At 48.3% G+C, this 16,846-nt stretch overlaps 2 protein-coding genes across 3 annotated transcripts in view; one reads left to right on the forward strand and one right to left on the reverse strand.

Moving 5' to 3' along the window:
• On the reverse strand, positions 1-5,130 carry MRM2 (mitochondrial rRNA methyltransferase 2). Its single transcript, XM_088452034.1, has 3 exons — positions 4,946-5,130; positions 4,511-4,800; positions 1-484 (listed from the first exon to the last, which is right to left on the reverse strand). The coding sequence occupies exons 1-3, from the start codon at positions 5,014-5,016 to the stop codon at positions 45-47; spliced, it is 801 nt and encodes a 266-aa protein (XP_088308160.1). The 5' UTR covers positions 5,017-5,130; the 3' UTR covers positions 1-44.
• The window catches only part of NUDT1 (nudix hydrolase 1), a 27,535-nt gene continuing 15,806 nt past the window's right edge, over positions 5,118-16,846 (forward strand). Inside the window, exon 1 of one of the 2 annotated variants that reach the window (XM_088452035.1) lies at positions 5,118-5,222. The gene's annotated coding sequence lies outside the window, so the exon portion shown is untranslated. The other variant, XM_088452036.1, reaches the window with a different exon arrangement.

The following is a 16,846-nucleotide window of genomic DNA, read 5'->3' on the forward strand; positions in this document are numbered from 1 at the left end:
TATAGGACGTGTTTTCATTTGTAGGATTAGCAGCTATCAGAGGATTATATATTGAAAGATTTAGTATCTTTGTGTAATTTCGCCAACAAAAATATCTCTGCAGACTCCATCCTGCTGGCTTTAGGCTTCACAGTCTTCACTTGCTGAAATCGCCGCCGCAATCTGTCCCTTACTAGATTACTATCACTGCCGTCCCAGAGTTTGCACAGGAAGCTGCCCCCAGGTCGCAGCACCGTCTCAGCAAAGTCCAGGAGAGACAGACACATACTGACAAGTCTCTGATGATCCATTTCCCTGATGCCACTGGCATTGGGAGCCATGTCACTCAGGATGACATCTGCCTGGCCGGACGGGAGGAGGCTTATTATCTTCTCATGGGTGGCAGGTAATGTAATATCGCATTTGGTGAGGAAAACTGCTCCGTCCAGCGGAGTAATATGCAGAAGGTCTACACCCAACACGAATCCAACACTCACAGCTGGGTCTGGGGAAACACAGAGAGAACAGAGTTGATAGCAGTATAGTAAAAGACAAATAGAACATTAGTAGTAGAACATTCAATATGGGTGCGATAACATCGTTTTTTGCGTTAATATCGCACTTTTTAATGTTTTTGCGTTAATATCACTTGTTTTAGTTTTACACCGTATTGAATTTCAAAGACTTATCGCAGTTTTGAAAAATCTTTGATAAAAAACGGTGATAACTTTTCACCATTGAATAGGTGTCGAAAAAAAGTGCAGAATTGGGGTTTAGGGGTGCAGGCTTAAAAAAAATAGCCTGCACCCCTGAGATTGACATTTAAAAAAGAACTGTGTCAAAAAAAGTAAAAAAAAACAATAGGGACACCCAAAAAAATTAATTTAAAAATTGGGGTGCAAAAAAAAAAAAAAAAAAAATGGGACAAAATTGTTAAACAATAGGGAAATAGGTTCAGGGCTATTCTGCAAGTATGCGGCAGGTGTTTTCTACAATAGATTTATAGCGGCAGGTGCACAAATGCAGAATTTTTAAAAGCTTTCTTTAGGGACATCAAAATATGCTAGTACCCACTTTCATGTACCCCAAATTTGATGGGACCACTTAAAAAAACGACAAAAATAACCTAAGTGCTCTTCTGTATCACTTCTTCAATGTCGGGAAAAAAACACCTGCTGCGGCTATTTAAAGCCCCGACTTTCAATTAAAGGCTAAAACGGGGGTACCCATAGTGTTCCCCCATGTTTTTACAACTTTAGGGGGGTCTTACAATTATTTTAAGGAAAAATTCGTAACTTTACGCAAATCCAACTTCGGAGTTTCCCGTTTTCGTTAATTTGATATTGAATACGGGGATAAGCGGGAGCGCGCACCATACCTTTACGCAGAAAAAAACTCCGATATGAAACGTTAACTTCGCTAGGGAAGTTAACCTTTCATATTGAATACCCCTCTAGGACTCCTAATATTTGATAATAACATACAGCACTGTAACTATTATAATAACACATAGTCAGACTATAAGTAAACTGAACAAATAAGTATACTGTAAGTTTGTATACATATACTAAAAACAGGGATTTGCATTTGTAGGTGCATCTCTGGCTCTTGAATTTAGGCTTAAAATGAAGTTTTGTGCAGTGTTCACATGTAAGACATCAATTGTTTTCAAAATAGGAATTTTCTGCATTAATAACGATGATGATTCAGTGTTTAAATAATGACTACAACAACTGTAGAACATGTTTTCATTTGTAGGATTAGCAGCTATCAGAGGATTATATATTGAAAGATTTAGTATCTTTGTGTAATTTTGCCAACAAAAATATCTCTGCAGACTCCATCCTGCTGGCTTTAGGCTTCACAGTCTTCACTTGCTGAAATCGCCACCGCAATCTGGGCCTGATTCAGAGCCGGACGCTCTGAACGAGCGCCCGCTCTGAAACAGGGTGTTTTGGGTTTTTTTTGGGAGCGTCCTCCTGGACGCTCGCATAGCTGTGGGTTACCACCCACAGCTTATGCGAGCGTCCATGATGATGGACCATCGCGACCATCGATGGTCAAGACCATCGCGACCATCGAGCTTGCGACGAGACCCTGCAGTAGGGTCTTGGTGACCACAAGCCCTGGAGTGATTCTGGCTCTATCAGAGCCAAAATCACTCCCACTGACATGATGTCAGAGATGTCAGTGGGGCCGGACCCAGACGGTAGGCGTTCCCATGGGAACGCCTCCGTCTGGCAGCCACGCCCCCGGCGCGCCCACCAAAGGGGGCGTGCTGTCACTCAACATCGACAGCACGCCCCCTTTGGTGCGAGACCCGGAGCGACAGCTTGGCTGTCGCTGTCTGGGTCTCGTGCATGAGCATGACGGAGCTCCCTCCATCATGCGCATGCGCACTAGGGCACCATCGACCCGCTTGCGAGTGCTCAGCGCTCGCGAGCGGGTCTGAATCAGGCCCTCTGTCCCTTACTAGATTACTTTCACTGCCGTCCCAGAGTTTGCACAAGAAGCTCCCCCCAGGTCGCAGTGTGGTGGCAGGTTGTTATATGATTGTTATTTGTTCCATTAAATACTATTTTTATTAGTAAATAAGCCTTCTTTATTTTATTTGTTGTTATAGAAGGGCTGTGATTTGCATTTTGTTTTGTGTCTTCGATGTTGGCTTTTAAATTCTCGTTTTTTTCGTTCACAATAGATTTGCTAATAAAAAAAAATAAAAAAGACTAATGCTGGGTACACACTGACAGACATATTGGCCGATCAATTGATCAACCAATATATTGGGTGCCCGTCGGCCAGTGTGTACCAGCTATATGTCTGTGAACGATGTCGTTCGCAGACATATCGCATAGGATCTGCTGCACAGCCGATGGCATATATATCTGTTCATCAGGCAGTTTGTACGGGCCGACCGCCGTGCACATGCAGCAGAGGCCCTGGGACCCGTGGCCAGAGACAGATGATGGACGTTCAGTATATCAGTATACATGAACAACCATCATCTGCAGATGTATTATGTACCCAGCTTAAACATACCCATACACTTATGATATGCACCTTGCGACGAGATGGGGGATCCGACATATCGGGCGGTATGGAATCGCACATCGCAACCCCAGATCAACTGAACCTGCAGTAAGATCTGGAGGTGCGATGTACGAACCCACGGGTGCGCGCACTATCCGATGTCATGCCCATACACCGTACGATATAGCAGCGATATCGTACCAATCCATCGGATCGGCTGCTTTATCGCAACGGGTATGGGGGCCTTAAGAGGGGTATATTTACTAAAGTGTGTTTGGTTTTTTTTTAGAAGTGGAGCTGTTGCCCCCAGAAAACAATCAGATCCTACTTAACATATCTAGCACCTTCTAGATCTAGAAGCGAATAGCTAGACTCTGATTGCTATGGGCAATACCTCCACTTCTAAAAACCAGCTCTTTAGTAAATATACCCCAGAGGGTCCAACCTTAAATATATTATCGATTACATGTCATGGGTGATGCTCAATTGTAGTACACACACACACACGTTTTAAAACTATTTCCCAAATAGGGAAGATGCAGGAAAAAGAGAAGCAGGGACCTAATGCTGAGGGCCAGTGGTGGAACTACTGGAGACAATGGAGTCATTTGTTGCCGGGCGCCTGGCTCCATTGTCACCCGGCCGTTCCGGGCACTGCTGAGGAGGAGCTGCATGGAGGAGGAGCAACGCTGATCGGCGCTCCTTCTCTCCAACCCCACCGGCGTCACTCACATAGCTCTGAGGAGCGGGCGCCAGGGACGGATGGAAGCTGGCACTGGAGCGGGGTTTAAAGTAAGAGTTGTGTGTGCTCGGGGGGGGGGCTTACTACATGGGTCTTACTACTGGGGCCATCCTATGGGGCACTACAGCGGCCTTACTACTGGGGGCATCATATGGGGCACTACAGGGGCCTTACTACTGGGGGCACTATTGGGTGCACTACAACTGGGGGCACTTCAAGGGGCATTACTACTGGGGCACTGTAGGGAGCATTACTACTGAGGGCACTACAAGGGCCCTTACTACTGGGGGCACTGCATAGGGGGACCACTACTGGGGGCACAGTATAAGGGGCACTGCATAGGGGGACCACTACTGAGGGCACTGTATATGGGGCACGGCACAGGGGGACCACTACTGGGGGCACAGTATAAGGGGCACTGCATAGGGGGACCACTACTGGGGGCACTGCATAGGGGGACCATTACTGGGGGGCACTACATAATCTGGCACTGCATAGGGGGACCTCTACTGAGGGCACTGCATAAAAGGAACTGCATGGGGGGGGTGTCATAGGTGCTGGGGATGGTACATTTTAATTTGGGGGGGTGGGGGTCACCAACATCTATCTTGCCTCCGGGCACCTGTGATGAAGTTACGCCACTGCTGAGGGCATTGGGTAATCAGTAGTAAATAACCCAAATGATTAGGCATAACACGATTAAACAATGACGTCCATAACAGGCACATAAGAAGAGAGGAGGGTCCTACAATTGCTCACCTTGCCCCAAGGCATTCACTTTGTCAACGAGGACCTGACTCCAAGCCCCCGGAGCTGCACCACAATCTATGACATGCTGTCCTGGGCGCAGGAGTCTATGCTCCTTGTCTATCTCCAGCAGTTTGAAGGCGCTGCGGCAGCGGTAGCTCTGTGCATGGGCTGCTCTTACGTACGGATCCTTCTGCTGCCTGCTCAGCCACAGCTGCTCTGCCCCAGTCTTGGCTTTCCCCAGACCCAGAGTGACATGCAACCCGCGACACTGCGCTAATAGTGCTGCCGTCTGCCGAACCCTGCAAACATAATATACATTCCATGCCATAATGACTCAATGATCCCTATTTTACAAGGAAAATCCCAACCTTTCCATATAGGACTATGGACTTTTTATTGCTATCAATATTCTTGCAAGCCTATCTCACATACAGCAACACTTACAGCCAGCTCTGCATGTTCAAGAAAGACCCCCCTTGATTCCCCACTGCCCGCCGAGACGCTGAACTACGCATGCGCAAGTCCAAGTATGACGGGGGGCGTGGCCTGGACAAGAGACCGTCACCCGGTAGCAGCCGCTGGGGACCAGTGCTGTGTGACCGGCGTCAGGACAGGGAGGAGGAGCCGGGGGAGGTGTCAGTGCGCCGCTAGAACCAAGATGGGAAGGAGCTGTGATGTCACCGCCATGTGACCCGCGACGGCAGAGGGAGGGGCCGGCTCGGTGAGTGTTACTACTATCCACACCACGTGGAGTACTGCACCTTGTGTCCCATGTTCTGAACTTGCTCAGTTATCTGTCCTGGCAGGCGCAGCCCCGTATCAGGGGTAGAGGCACCGACATATTACTTGGCCGGAGGGGGAGGGGAGAGACTTTTCCAGGGACACGGATCTCAGCTAATGAGTCGGGTGAGGGCAATAATGCTGATTCCTGCGCAAGCTGCTTTGGGAGGTGGCTGTAATTGTGGGGGTGCACCGTGCTGTGCTGGGTGACACAGAGGGGGTGGTGTGCTGAGTGACACAGAGGGGGTGTTGGATGACAGGGTGGTGTGCTGGCTGGTACAGACGGGGTTCTGGCTGGTACAGAGGGGGTGGTGTGCTGGGTGACAGGGGGGAGGGGTGTGCTGTGCTGGAAGCTGAGACAGGTGGTACAGTGCTGGGTGACGGTGGATGCTGTGCTGGATGTCATAGAATCTCCCTGAAACCAGTTTTCAAAAGTAGGCATGTGTGTGTGTATATCTATATCAGAGATGTGCAGGCGGGAGGCAGAGCCTCCCCTGTCATACTCCTGAGAGTTGATATAAAAATGATTAGAATACTACAATGAGGATATTTATAACAGTTCTATTATTTTTTATAAACATCTTTGTTTATTGTAATAACTTTTTTATAGTTAACACTCACCAGCTTTGTGGAGTTCGCTGGGACTGCAGATGAGGCAACAACAGCTCAGCCTCACTTATGTATAGTCAGACACTGCTTGCAGAGCTGGGGGCAGGACCACACCATGGGCAGTAAGCTGCACAGAAAGAGCAAATAGAGCCATGCCTCTGAGTATATGGGGGGGTGTGCCTTGAGCTCTGATAAACACCTTGCATGTGCATTGTGACCAGGAAGTGCACTACAGTGTTTAGAGATTGTAGCCCAGCCAGCAGCAAGAGAAGGCACTGTGATGCAGGTAGGAGAATCAATGGACACTGAAGCTTAGTGTAATGAGTACAGAGTTACAATGAGTAAGGGGTGAGGCAGGCTCTTGGCACCCATCTCCATGTGTGCCTCCCCAGCCATTGACCTCAGCACATATCTCTGATCTATATACACACCCCGCCATATACCTTTATCACATGCTGAGATTCACGAAGATCAGAGGTGCACCTCACAGTGGTACCTGTTAGTGGGTACCTAAATATAAACACAACCATAAAACCAGAGGGTGTTAGGTTCTTTGTGATATACACTTTGTAATGTTCGATCTAAGTTCGTGATGCAAATCTTCCCTTGAATGTTACTCGTGCGGAAGTTGATATTTCTTTCTGAATCAACAAAGTGTCCCAAATATAAATTGGGTTGGATAAAATTGGATTTTATTTTTTTAAATAAAACAGTTTGATTTAAATAGGATTTATTAAATATATATATATTTTTTTTTATAAACATTTAAAACGTTTACTTTAAAAAAAAAAAAAAAAAATGTAATAAAAAAAATCCTATTTAAATCCCCCCTCCATAAAAAATCTGATTAAATCAAATAAAATCCTTTTTTTTTTCTAAATCCATTTTTATGCAACCCTGGTTCCGACTCCCAATTATGTAGTGATGCTCATCTGGAAAACCCCCTTCACCAAAGAATCACCGAGCATACCTGGCCCAATGGCCGCGTATTAGTATGAATACAAATATTTTGATTAATTAGAAATAGATTACTTGAAAGGATGCTTACATCATATATAAAATTGTCAGTCATCGACGCCAGTGAGGGATAGGTTGAATAATCCACCAGCACCCAAAGGTGTCGGTGTATATCACAAAGGACCAAGCGCCCTCTGGTTTTATTCTGTGTGTGTGTGTATATATATTTCTACTTCAGGGTCCATAGGTTACCTTGGGGTATAGGCGATGGCGGCAGACATCCAGGCACCACAGAGTTAAATTTTCAGCCTCCCAGGATGCACTGGGGTCCCTCTCCTATACCCCGCCCCCGAGCCTCAGGCCACTCAGTTTTCGTAGGTGCCTGGCCAGACCAGTCGCACCGTACAGAGGGGGGTCTTTTTAAGGCCCCTGAATATTTATTCGCAGCCGTGGCTGCACAACTAGAGTGCTCCAGCATAGGACAGTCAGTATTGACGTCCATGCTGTCACTCCTACACCCCGCCGGTACCGATCCGGGGATGCTGGTAGGTAGCTGGGGTCACAGCTAGCGGTGATCCCCGGCTACCTGGACTGTGGCCGGATGCACTGGGAACAAGGTAAGCGGTGGGCACCCGCCGGTAACACAGTCCTGTTTGGTCCCCAGGCAGGGGGCTCCCTGGGGACCGGCTGCGCGTGGGGCCAGGTACTGATCATGCGCCTTCCACTAGACCACCAGGGACAGCGGGCCGCAGCATGTGCGGTACAGCGCGGCGTCCCAGGGGTTGATAGCACGCCAGGGGAGAACGCTTTCCCTGTCTCACAGCCGGCGTCTCCCCCGCTGCACAGTGCCATTCCACAGCGGTCTGAGCAGGCTGTGTCAGCGCTCCTCCCCCGGGCCCTGCCTTCTCTCTGCTCCTTGGTGGCCATTTTCTCACTACATGTGCTGGGGATGGCAAACGCTGCTGGAAGCTGATACAGATGCTATTGCGGTCCGGGTCCCCCGCATACCTCTCCTTCAATTAAGGTCAGTGTATGCAGCACTGTTTCCTACCAGGCTCTGGTCTGTGTAGTTGATCGCAGTGCCTGTAATGCAGGATGTTATCTGTGCATTGTATGTGACTTAAATGCTAGTGCTGTTTGCCTGTACTTTCATTTCTGACTGTCAGCCTTTTCCTATCCCTGTTCTTCTGCTACAGCCCTTGCGGTGCGGTGTCGCAGGGTGTTTATTACCTCACAGTAAACGTGGTTTTTCTGTGTGGGAGGTCACATATGCTCCGTTCACACTCCTCATGTCGGAAAGTGAACGAGGATATCCTCTTCCAGCTATAATGTACTGATATCATGTGCAGTTAGCGGAGGGATATGTAGACGCTGAGGGTTTATGGAGGGCATGTTGTATTATATATCACGCCCCATTTCTGTCACTGTGCCTGCACAAAAAAGGGGACCGCCCTCGGCTGGCTAAAATGCTTACAGCCTTTGTGGGCAACGCCCCCTGCGTTTCCCCAAGGGGTTATCGCAGCCTGTGGTGGTCTCATCACATGCAGGGGTCCCTGGACAGTTGATGTTACCCCAGTGTATCCTGTTTTTCGCCCCCCCAGGTCTCGCAGGAGCCTGTGTGGGTGAATTTATTGTCCAAATGGTATAGCACCTGATGGACGTGTTACAGGGGGAGTCACCATTTCGGCCTTCTAAACGGCCTTTCGGGTCTCAGACGGGTTAAGACATGACGTCTGATGACGGTGACATTATTGACTTTTTCAGACACGAGCCCCTTAGTGCAAAGGAGGCCTAGTCTGGGTCTAAAGTCTATATACCTGGCCTTCTACGGGCAGTCCGTGCGGCTTTGGTTATTACATATCCCCCGTGGCTAAATCCAAATATGCCTTCTTTAAGGATAAGGGTGTTGCCACTGTAATTCCTCTATTTGGTCAGGTGGATCATTTAGAGGAGGCGTGGAAAATCCAGGTAAGCGGTTCCAGCTTCAAAAACGGTTGACCTTTTGCATACCCCTTTTGCGGATAATTACATTTCCGAATGGGAGTTACCTTTACGGGTAGATTCTCATGTTACATGCCTAGTGAGGAGTGCTACGTTGCCCATGCCCTCCAGGTCCTCTTTGAAGGAGGTTCCAGATTGCAAGGTGCAAATATATCTAAAATCCAATATTCCCTTGCTGGAGGGGCTTCCAGGCCGGCTATGGCCGTGTGCTGGGGGGCCAGAGCCATGGAACACTGAGTAGGTAACTGGATCTCTGCACACTGACTCTCCAGCAGAGCAGGTGGATAGTGGCAAATTCTCAGAGACTTTGCCACGTTCATAATGAGACGGTCTTGCATATAGCCTGCTCCTTTCCAGAATCTCCTCGGCAGCAGTAGCGGCTTGCCGCTCCCTGTGGTTGCGCTCTTGGAAAGCGGACGCAGATTCCATTTGGAATGCTTTGCCTTTTACGGGACAAGTCCTGTTTGGCCCTCGTCTGGACGCAATTGTGGCCCTGCAGGCAGCAGCTACGTCTGCGTGTCTGCCATCGGCTACAGTCCCATCAGGGTCTGGGACTTTGTCTTTTCGGCCCTGTGAGGCCAGGGTAAGTCTAAAATACAGCTTTCCAAGACAGTCAGTAGCCAGGAAATCTGCTCAGCCATAAGAACAGGCTTGGAGTACAAGACGTCCTACTCCCAAGTTGGACTATAAGCCTTCAGCCTCACGGGACGGGCCTCCTCTCGGGAGCCCCCAGAGTTGGAGGCCGGCTTCTCCAGTTCGCCCAGTGCTGGTGTCTGACCACCACGGACACTGGGGTAAGAGAAGTATTTTCTTGAAGGTATGTCCTTTCCTCCCGGTAAAAGCCTCCCAGAAGGTTTTTCGTTACAGGTCTTCTGTCAATTCAGGACAAGGCCCTGTAATTTTTGAGGGTGTTACACTCTATGCTCCAGGCAGGAGTTATAGTACCTATTCCGTTGCCCCAAAGGGGAACGAGGTATTACTCCATCCTCTTTCTGGTACAGACACCCAATGGGTCTTACCAGGACATTCTCAACCTCGAATCCTTCAACAAATTCTTAAGGGTTCCTCGGTTCGGGAGAGGGACCCTGCATTCCATCATTCAATGGAGCCTGGGAATTTTGTGGTGTCGTTGGATATATTCAGGGTGACTACCTGAATATCCCTCTTTTCTTAGCACACCAGTGTTTTCCTCAGGTTTGCAGTGGTCGATAAGCATTTCCAGTTTCTGGCATTGCCCCTTGGTCTGGCCTCCGCGCCTCACGGTTTACCAGGGTCATGGTAGTTATGGCAGCCCACCTGCGGATGCATGGGGTCCGCTTGTTACCCTATCCGAGTGACCTCCTGTTGTTACCACGGTCTCCAGAGATACTTCAGTGCCATATGCAACGGACAATATCTGTGTTGCTACGTTAGGGCTGACTGATAAACTGGAAATGGTCCTCTCTGATTCTTCACAGAGGATGCTTCATATCCCAACATCTGAGGATCTTTGTGATTGAGGAAAAGATCTCTGCATTACAGGCAAAGGTACGCAGTTGCCTGCAGAGTCGCCGAGTGTCTATTCACTTGGCAATGTGGTTCCTGGGTTCCAGGATGTCGCTGTTCGACATGGTGGAGAGTACCCAGCTTCACTCTAAAGAACTTGATCCTCTCCGGATGGGATGGGTTGCCCCATAAGATAAAGTCAATAGGCTTTCCCCGGAGGTTTGTCTCTCTCTGGCCTGGTGGCTGCAGAAAGCTCACCTAAACAAGGGGCACCCCCTTTGGGATTGCGGACAGGGTCCTTCTGACGACGGACGCCAGTATCCGTGGCTGGGAAGCATGACGGGTCCACACTTGTTCCAGGGCAGGTGGACACCAGTAGTTTTTGCGCTTCCCATAAACATCTGAGAACTCTGAGCAGTATTCAGGGTTCTCCAGCATGCAGGACAGGTCCTCCACGGAAATACCGTGCAGGTACAGTCTGACAACGCCATCATGATGGCTTATGTAAACCACCTAGGAGGTTCCTGAAGTCAGGCGACACTAACAGTGGTGTCCCGAATTCTGGCTTGGGTGGAAGGCTATATCCCTGCCGTCATCGGCAGTGTTCATTCAGGAATCCTCAGATGGAAAGCAGGCTTTCTCAGCCGTCAAGACGTGCATTCAGGGAAATGTCCTCTTTATCAGGAGGTGTTCAATCTTCAGGTGAACAAGTGGAGCCTTTCAGAGATGAGACTCTTCTGATAGACGTAGGTAGGTCCAGTGGACCTTCCAAGTTGTGTACCTCGTCCCTCCGTTATCCCTTCTTCCTCCAGTAATAGCAAGAAGGAGGCACGCTCCTGCTGATAGCTCCAGCGTAGGCCAGATGGCACTATTACTCTCAGATCTTCGGAGCCTCTCAGTTAACACTCCGAAGCTGTTGCCTCTACGCCCGGACCTGTTGTCTCAGGATCCTGGCTGATACCCAGACCTGTGTTGTCTGTGGTGGAGACTGCCCTCTTAAGGTCTAGGAGTTTTTTCCAGCTCTATAGTTAACAGGGGCTGTGTCCATGCTAAGAGCTCGGAAGTTTTTATCTGCAAAAATGTACCATTAGGTATGGTATACTTTCTTTCAGGTGTCGCCCTAGAGGCTAGGCTTCTCGGGTATTCCGGATATCCAGAGGTTGGCTTTCCTACAGGTGGGCTTAGATAACGGTCTACGCCTTGCTTACCTCAAGGTGCAGGTTTCTGCCCTGTTAGTATGGTTTCAGTGTAGGATTGCTACTCTTCCTGATGTCTGCACCTTTGTGCAGGGTGTACGTTATATTCAGCATCCCTTTGTTCCACCTGTGGCTCCTTGGGATTTGGCTGTGGTCCTTAGGGCTCTCTGAGGACCGCCATTTGATCCACTGGGCTCAGTGGATTTCAAATGGCTTACAGCTAGGACTGTATTCCTTCTGGCTCTTAATTTGGCCAGTAGGATCTCAGAATGGGAGGCTCTGTCATGTAGACCTCCCTTTTTCTCATCTTTCCTAGGAACAGGGCAGTGCTTGCCTTTACTTCCCCAGTCCTGTCTGCTGGTGCGGCCTATTTGGCTGTGGTACGGGCGCTAAGAATTTAAGTTGACCGTACCAGTCCATTTAGGAAATCAGACTCTCGGTTTTGTACTTTCTGGTTTCCATAAAAAGGGTTGGCCTGCCACTACGCTAACTTTGGCAGGATGGATTCACAGGTCTTCCTGTTCCATCCTCTATTAAAGCTCTTCCACTAGGTCTGTGGGTCCTTCGTGGACAGCTCGACGTGGCGCTTCAGCGGTGATTGGCAGCCACGTGGTCATCTGTCCATATTTTTGGTAAGGTATTATGCTTTTGATACCTTCGCCTCTCAGGATGCTTCCTTTCGGCGGCGGATTCTCCTTACAGCACAGGAGCGTCCCCACCCTTAAAGGATACTGCTTTGGGACATCCCCAAGGTATCCTGTGGATACCCTATGGACCCTGAAGTAGAAAATATGAGATATGGTAAGAACTTACCCTTGTTATCTCTATTTCTACGAAGTCCATAGGGTTCCACAGGACTCCCGCCCTGTCGCACCTGTACTGCAGATGGGCTTTGATCTGGTCACCGGTTTCTCCGTCTCCTTCTGGTGAGAATGTGATTCTTGTGTGTTCCAGACTGTCTTCTCTCTCTTTTTTGCTCCTGCTCCGGCCTATGGCTTGTTACGAAACTGAGTGGCCTGAGGCTCGGGGGCGGGGTATAGGAGAGGGACCCCAGTGCATCCTGGGAGGCTGAAAATTTAACTCTGTGGTGCCTGGATGCCTGCCGCCATCGCCTATACCCCAAGGTATCCCATATACCACAAGGTATCTTGTGGAACCCTATGGACTTCGTAGAAATGGAGATAACAAGGGTAAGTTCCTACCATATCTCATAATATATAGATATAGATAGATATTTCCTCCCACACCAAAAATATACTGGTGGGTTAATTGACTCCCAACAAAAATGAATGTGTGTGAGCATGTAGTAGGGAATTTAGGGCCTGATTCAGACCCAGTCGCAAGCGCTGTACGCTCGCAACCGGGTCAGTGGTAGGCCAGTGCGCATGTGCGAGACCCGGATAGCGACGGGCACTCCTTTGCTCCGGGTCTCGTACCAAAGGGGGCGTGCTGTTCGAGTGACAGCACGCCCCCTTTGGTGGGCAGGCCAGGGGCGTGGCTGGCCACAGCTATGCGAGCGGCCAGGAGGCCGCTCTAAAAAACAAGAAGGCCGGCCCTGATTCAGAGCGAGCGCTCTGTCAGAGCGTCCGGCTCTGAATCAGGCCCTTAGACTGTAAGCTCCACTGGGGTAGGGACTGATGACAATGGGCAGATATTTGCTCTAAAGCACTGCAGAATATGTCTGCACTATATAAGTAAATAAAATAAATTATATGTATATAAAAAATATATTCAGTTTAAATAGAATTCATTTGTACATTTTAAAAGGGGTCTCACATCATTAAGTAGACAAATGATTACAACAATCCAGAGGGGGACATCACGTAACATAACTCGTGTGATTCCCCCACAGTAACTAATGAAGCTGGTCACATGAACTGCCAGTGTGATGCCACCGGCAGCCGTGTCAAATCCGGTCAGCTGGTCTCCTGTTAGATTTTAGTCAAGTGATTACTTTCAAGTGGGGTAAACCCTGGATGATGGGTACCGGGACGAATCGCGTGTATACATCAGTACGATGTTATGAATCGTGGGTACACATCAGTGTGATATGCACGACAGAACGATCACTTGTTCCGTCCTTCACTAACATGAATGGGGCCGCTTGTGATATCGTCAGGTTTGATGTGCAGCACATTAAACCTGACGATGTTGCATGCGACCGCCATAGCGTGCATACACAATGCACGATATGTCGTCCCAGTGTGTACCCGGATTTAGGGTTGCTATGCTATGTTCTAAAAAAAAAAATTCCCCTTAAATATGGGCACCGATATTTCGGCTACCCTCACTCGTATATATGGCCACTGATACTTCGGCTACCCTCACTCGTATAGTGTCATTCATAACATTCTATAGAGATGGTGGCTGCAATGACCCCTAGGTGAGTGTACGGTTGTCAGTGACTGTTGTTACTCAGGAAAATCATGGTTAAAAACTGATCTTACTAACTGGCACCAAACGGGCCCCTTGGTGCTGATAATCGGGACTGAAGCAGTGATGACGTTGAGCGGGAAAAAAAAAATAGTGGGTCCCAAGGACCCCTCACTTTGCATGTAGTGTGCAGGTGATGTAGGGACCGGAGCTAAATGTGGATCCCAGAAGGACACTGTACGGGGCTGGTGATGAGGGAAGCCCCGGCGGCACTGGGCAGAGGGATGTAAAGCACTGAATGAGTCCATATCCCTCTGCTTTATCCTCTGGGTTACAGCAGTGCTGCACTGTGAGGAGTAGCTGCCAGGGGGAGCTGCTGCAGGGAGCAAATCCAACCGGCGGGAACATTGATATCCAGTAATGGCGAGGTAGTATCTAGATGCCCTTCACCGAACGTAGGATGAAGAGGAAATTGAATCAACTGTAATAGCAGTGCCAGGGGAGCTGCGGGGAGCAGACAATGGGCAAAAAAGACTAAGTGGCGGGTTCTAAACCCCGGCGGTTTGACAGCGGGTTCTATTCTGTTCTAAACCCTGGGGGTTTGGTGGTGGTTTTGCAGCAGTTTCTAAATGACAGCCCTGTTCTTTTCAAAAATGTGTTTTGACTGCGGTTTGGCGGCAGTTTTGCTATCTGCAGATTCACTAAGGTCAAAACTGCCGTCAAAACACCATACACGGTGCAATTTTTTTTCTTTACAGGATGCGGACGATTTAGATCGATTGTAACGATCAATCGTTCACATCGTTTGTAGTTTTTTGCCATTTACGATGCGCGTCCCCGCCATCGTAGATCTGCATCGTCCATTTTATGGGAAAACCGTAAGATTACGACCTGTTGTGTATGATGTGACACACCTCGTAGTAGTTTGTGTATTTACGATCCGATGTATGAGGTTTTGCAAAATCCCTGGGCACTCCCCTTCTCCATTTTGAGATTGATTGACGACAGAACGGAGAACAGCTAGCAGCATCGTGAGCCTTGGCAAGTGAGTATATGTACTATACAGGCTACCCTGTAACCACTGTGCCACCAATGTTTACACCCCTACACACTATTGCCTATACCACTGTGCCACTAATGTTTTGTTTTACCCTGGCACACTTGTTTATACCACTGTGCCACCAATGTTTAATTATACCCTGGCACACCCTTGTTTATTTCACTGTGGCACCAATGTTTTAATATACCCTGGCACACCCTTGTTTATGCCAATATGGTACCAATGTTTAATTGTACCCTGGCACATCCTTCTTTATACCACTGTGCCACCAATGTTTTAATTTACCCTGGCACACCCTTGTTTAGATATAAGGAGCATTTTTTTAAAAAAAATTTTTTATTAATTTTAGAACTATTCAACTTTATAAACTGTAAAACTGAAACTGTCATAAACAATTTCAAACAAGCTGTGTTAAAATCAGATTTTTATACAGTTTTGAATGTCAAAGGCTATATGTTTACGCAGTTTTTTTTATTTCACCAGAAATGACAAGTATTAGAGAACGGCAGTTCATCACTGACTTCTTGGAGTTGTACAGGACCCATGAGTGCCTATGGAAATTTAAGACCAAGGATTATATGAACAAGCAAAAAAAGTCTGCTGTTATTGAAGAAATGGTGACCTTCAGCGTCGGGTATAACGACGAGGCAACCCAAACTGAGTCAAACTGAGGATCCTGAACTTGCCTACAGTTTACTTGAGGGAGAGGAAGAAGGAAACTGACTCCCGGGCAGAGCCGTAACTACACTTTTTGGTGCCCTGTGCCAGAAAGAGCATTGGTGCCCCCCTCATTTTTCAAAGGGACATAATGCACCCAAAAAAGGGCCATGGCTTCATGGGGAAGGGCCAGGGAAGAGATAGGAGAGGCCAGGAGATGCTGGGGATGAAATAAGAGGAAGCTACAAGCAAGAATTATAATAAACAGAAATTTGACAGGTCCAAATAGCGCCCCCTGACCTGTGGTGCCCTGTGCGATGGCACCGTCCGCACTACCCTAGCTACGGCTCTGCTCCCGGGCATCTGGAGCAGGGGCAGATGATATCTATTCTAGTACTTTATGGTACTATCAACTTCTGGAGTTCCTCCATGAAGTGGAGCCGCACCGTGAATCCAGAAGTCTTTTAGTGGACGTGATCCCCGAGGAGGAGTCTTCTGAGAACCTAGGGAGTGAACCACCGTCCTCTCTGGATCTTGTAAGTGTATTTAATATTGTCTTTTATCGTATGTTGTCCTCCTGCCATGGTACTGCCCCCACTCCATTAAAGTAGGCCAGGTATTCCTCCCTGACCTGTTTTGCCCAAGCAGTTGGTAGTGTCTCCCTCACTGTGGGTGTTGCGACAGAGGGCATTTGGGCAACCTCGTGTGGTTGTTCCTGTTCGTCCAAGTTCATAGCCATTGGTTTTTTTGGCCTGCAAAAAATTGTGTAGGACACAACAGGCCATGACCACAGAATCAATTTTGTCCACACGAAGGTTAATGGCCATATGGAATATCCAAACAGACTAAACATAATTCCAAAAGCATTTTCAACTATGCGCCGGGCCCTGGATAGGCGATAGTTGAAAATGCATTTTTCTATGGTCAGTCCCCTTTGTCCATACAGCTTCATTAAATGCTCATGAAGAGCAAATGTCTCCTCTGCCACAAACAAATAGTTCAGGCCGTGCTTCGTATCCGCTGTTGTCGCCAATTTTAGACGGTTGGCGGTGAGTCGGTCATAAAATTCCGTTAGCTTGAAGGAACCACCATCAGAAGCACGGCCATTTTTCCCCACATCAGCTAAAATAAATATTTAGTAGTCATTTACCACCGCCATCGGCACAATACTGTGAAAGCCCTTATAATTGAAATAAAAGGAGCCGCTGTGGGGAGGCGGGATAATGC

The sequence above is a fragment of the Taudactylus pleione genome, unplaced genomic scaffold (assembly GCF_031769625.1).
Source record: "Taudactylus pleione unplaced genomic scaffold, aTauple2 ptg000032l, whole genome shotgun sequence".
Taxonomy (NCBI): Eukaryota; Metazoa; Chordata; class Amphibia; order Anura; family Myobatrachidae; genus Taudactylus; species Taudactylus pleione.

Excerpts from the sequence above, each read along its gene's own strand:
- MRM2 (XM_088452034.1), bottom strand. The coding sequence starts at position 5,016 with ATGCGTAGTTCAGCGTCTCGGCGGGCAGTGGGGAATCAAGGGGGGTCT. Across the intron at positions 4,801-4,945 it reads TTGAACATGCAGAGCTGGCT|GGTTCGGCAGACGGCAGCAC; the intron begins GTAAGTGTTGCT and ends TTATGTTTGCAG. Across the intron at positions 485-4,510 it reads AGTGAATGCCTTGGGGCAAG|ACCCAGCTGTGAGTGTTGGA; the intron begins GTGAGCAATTGT and ends GTGTTTCCCCAG.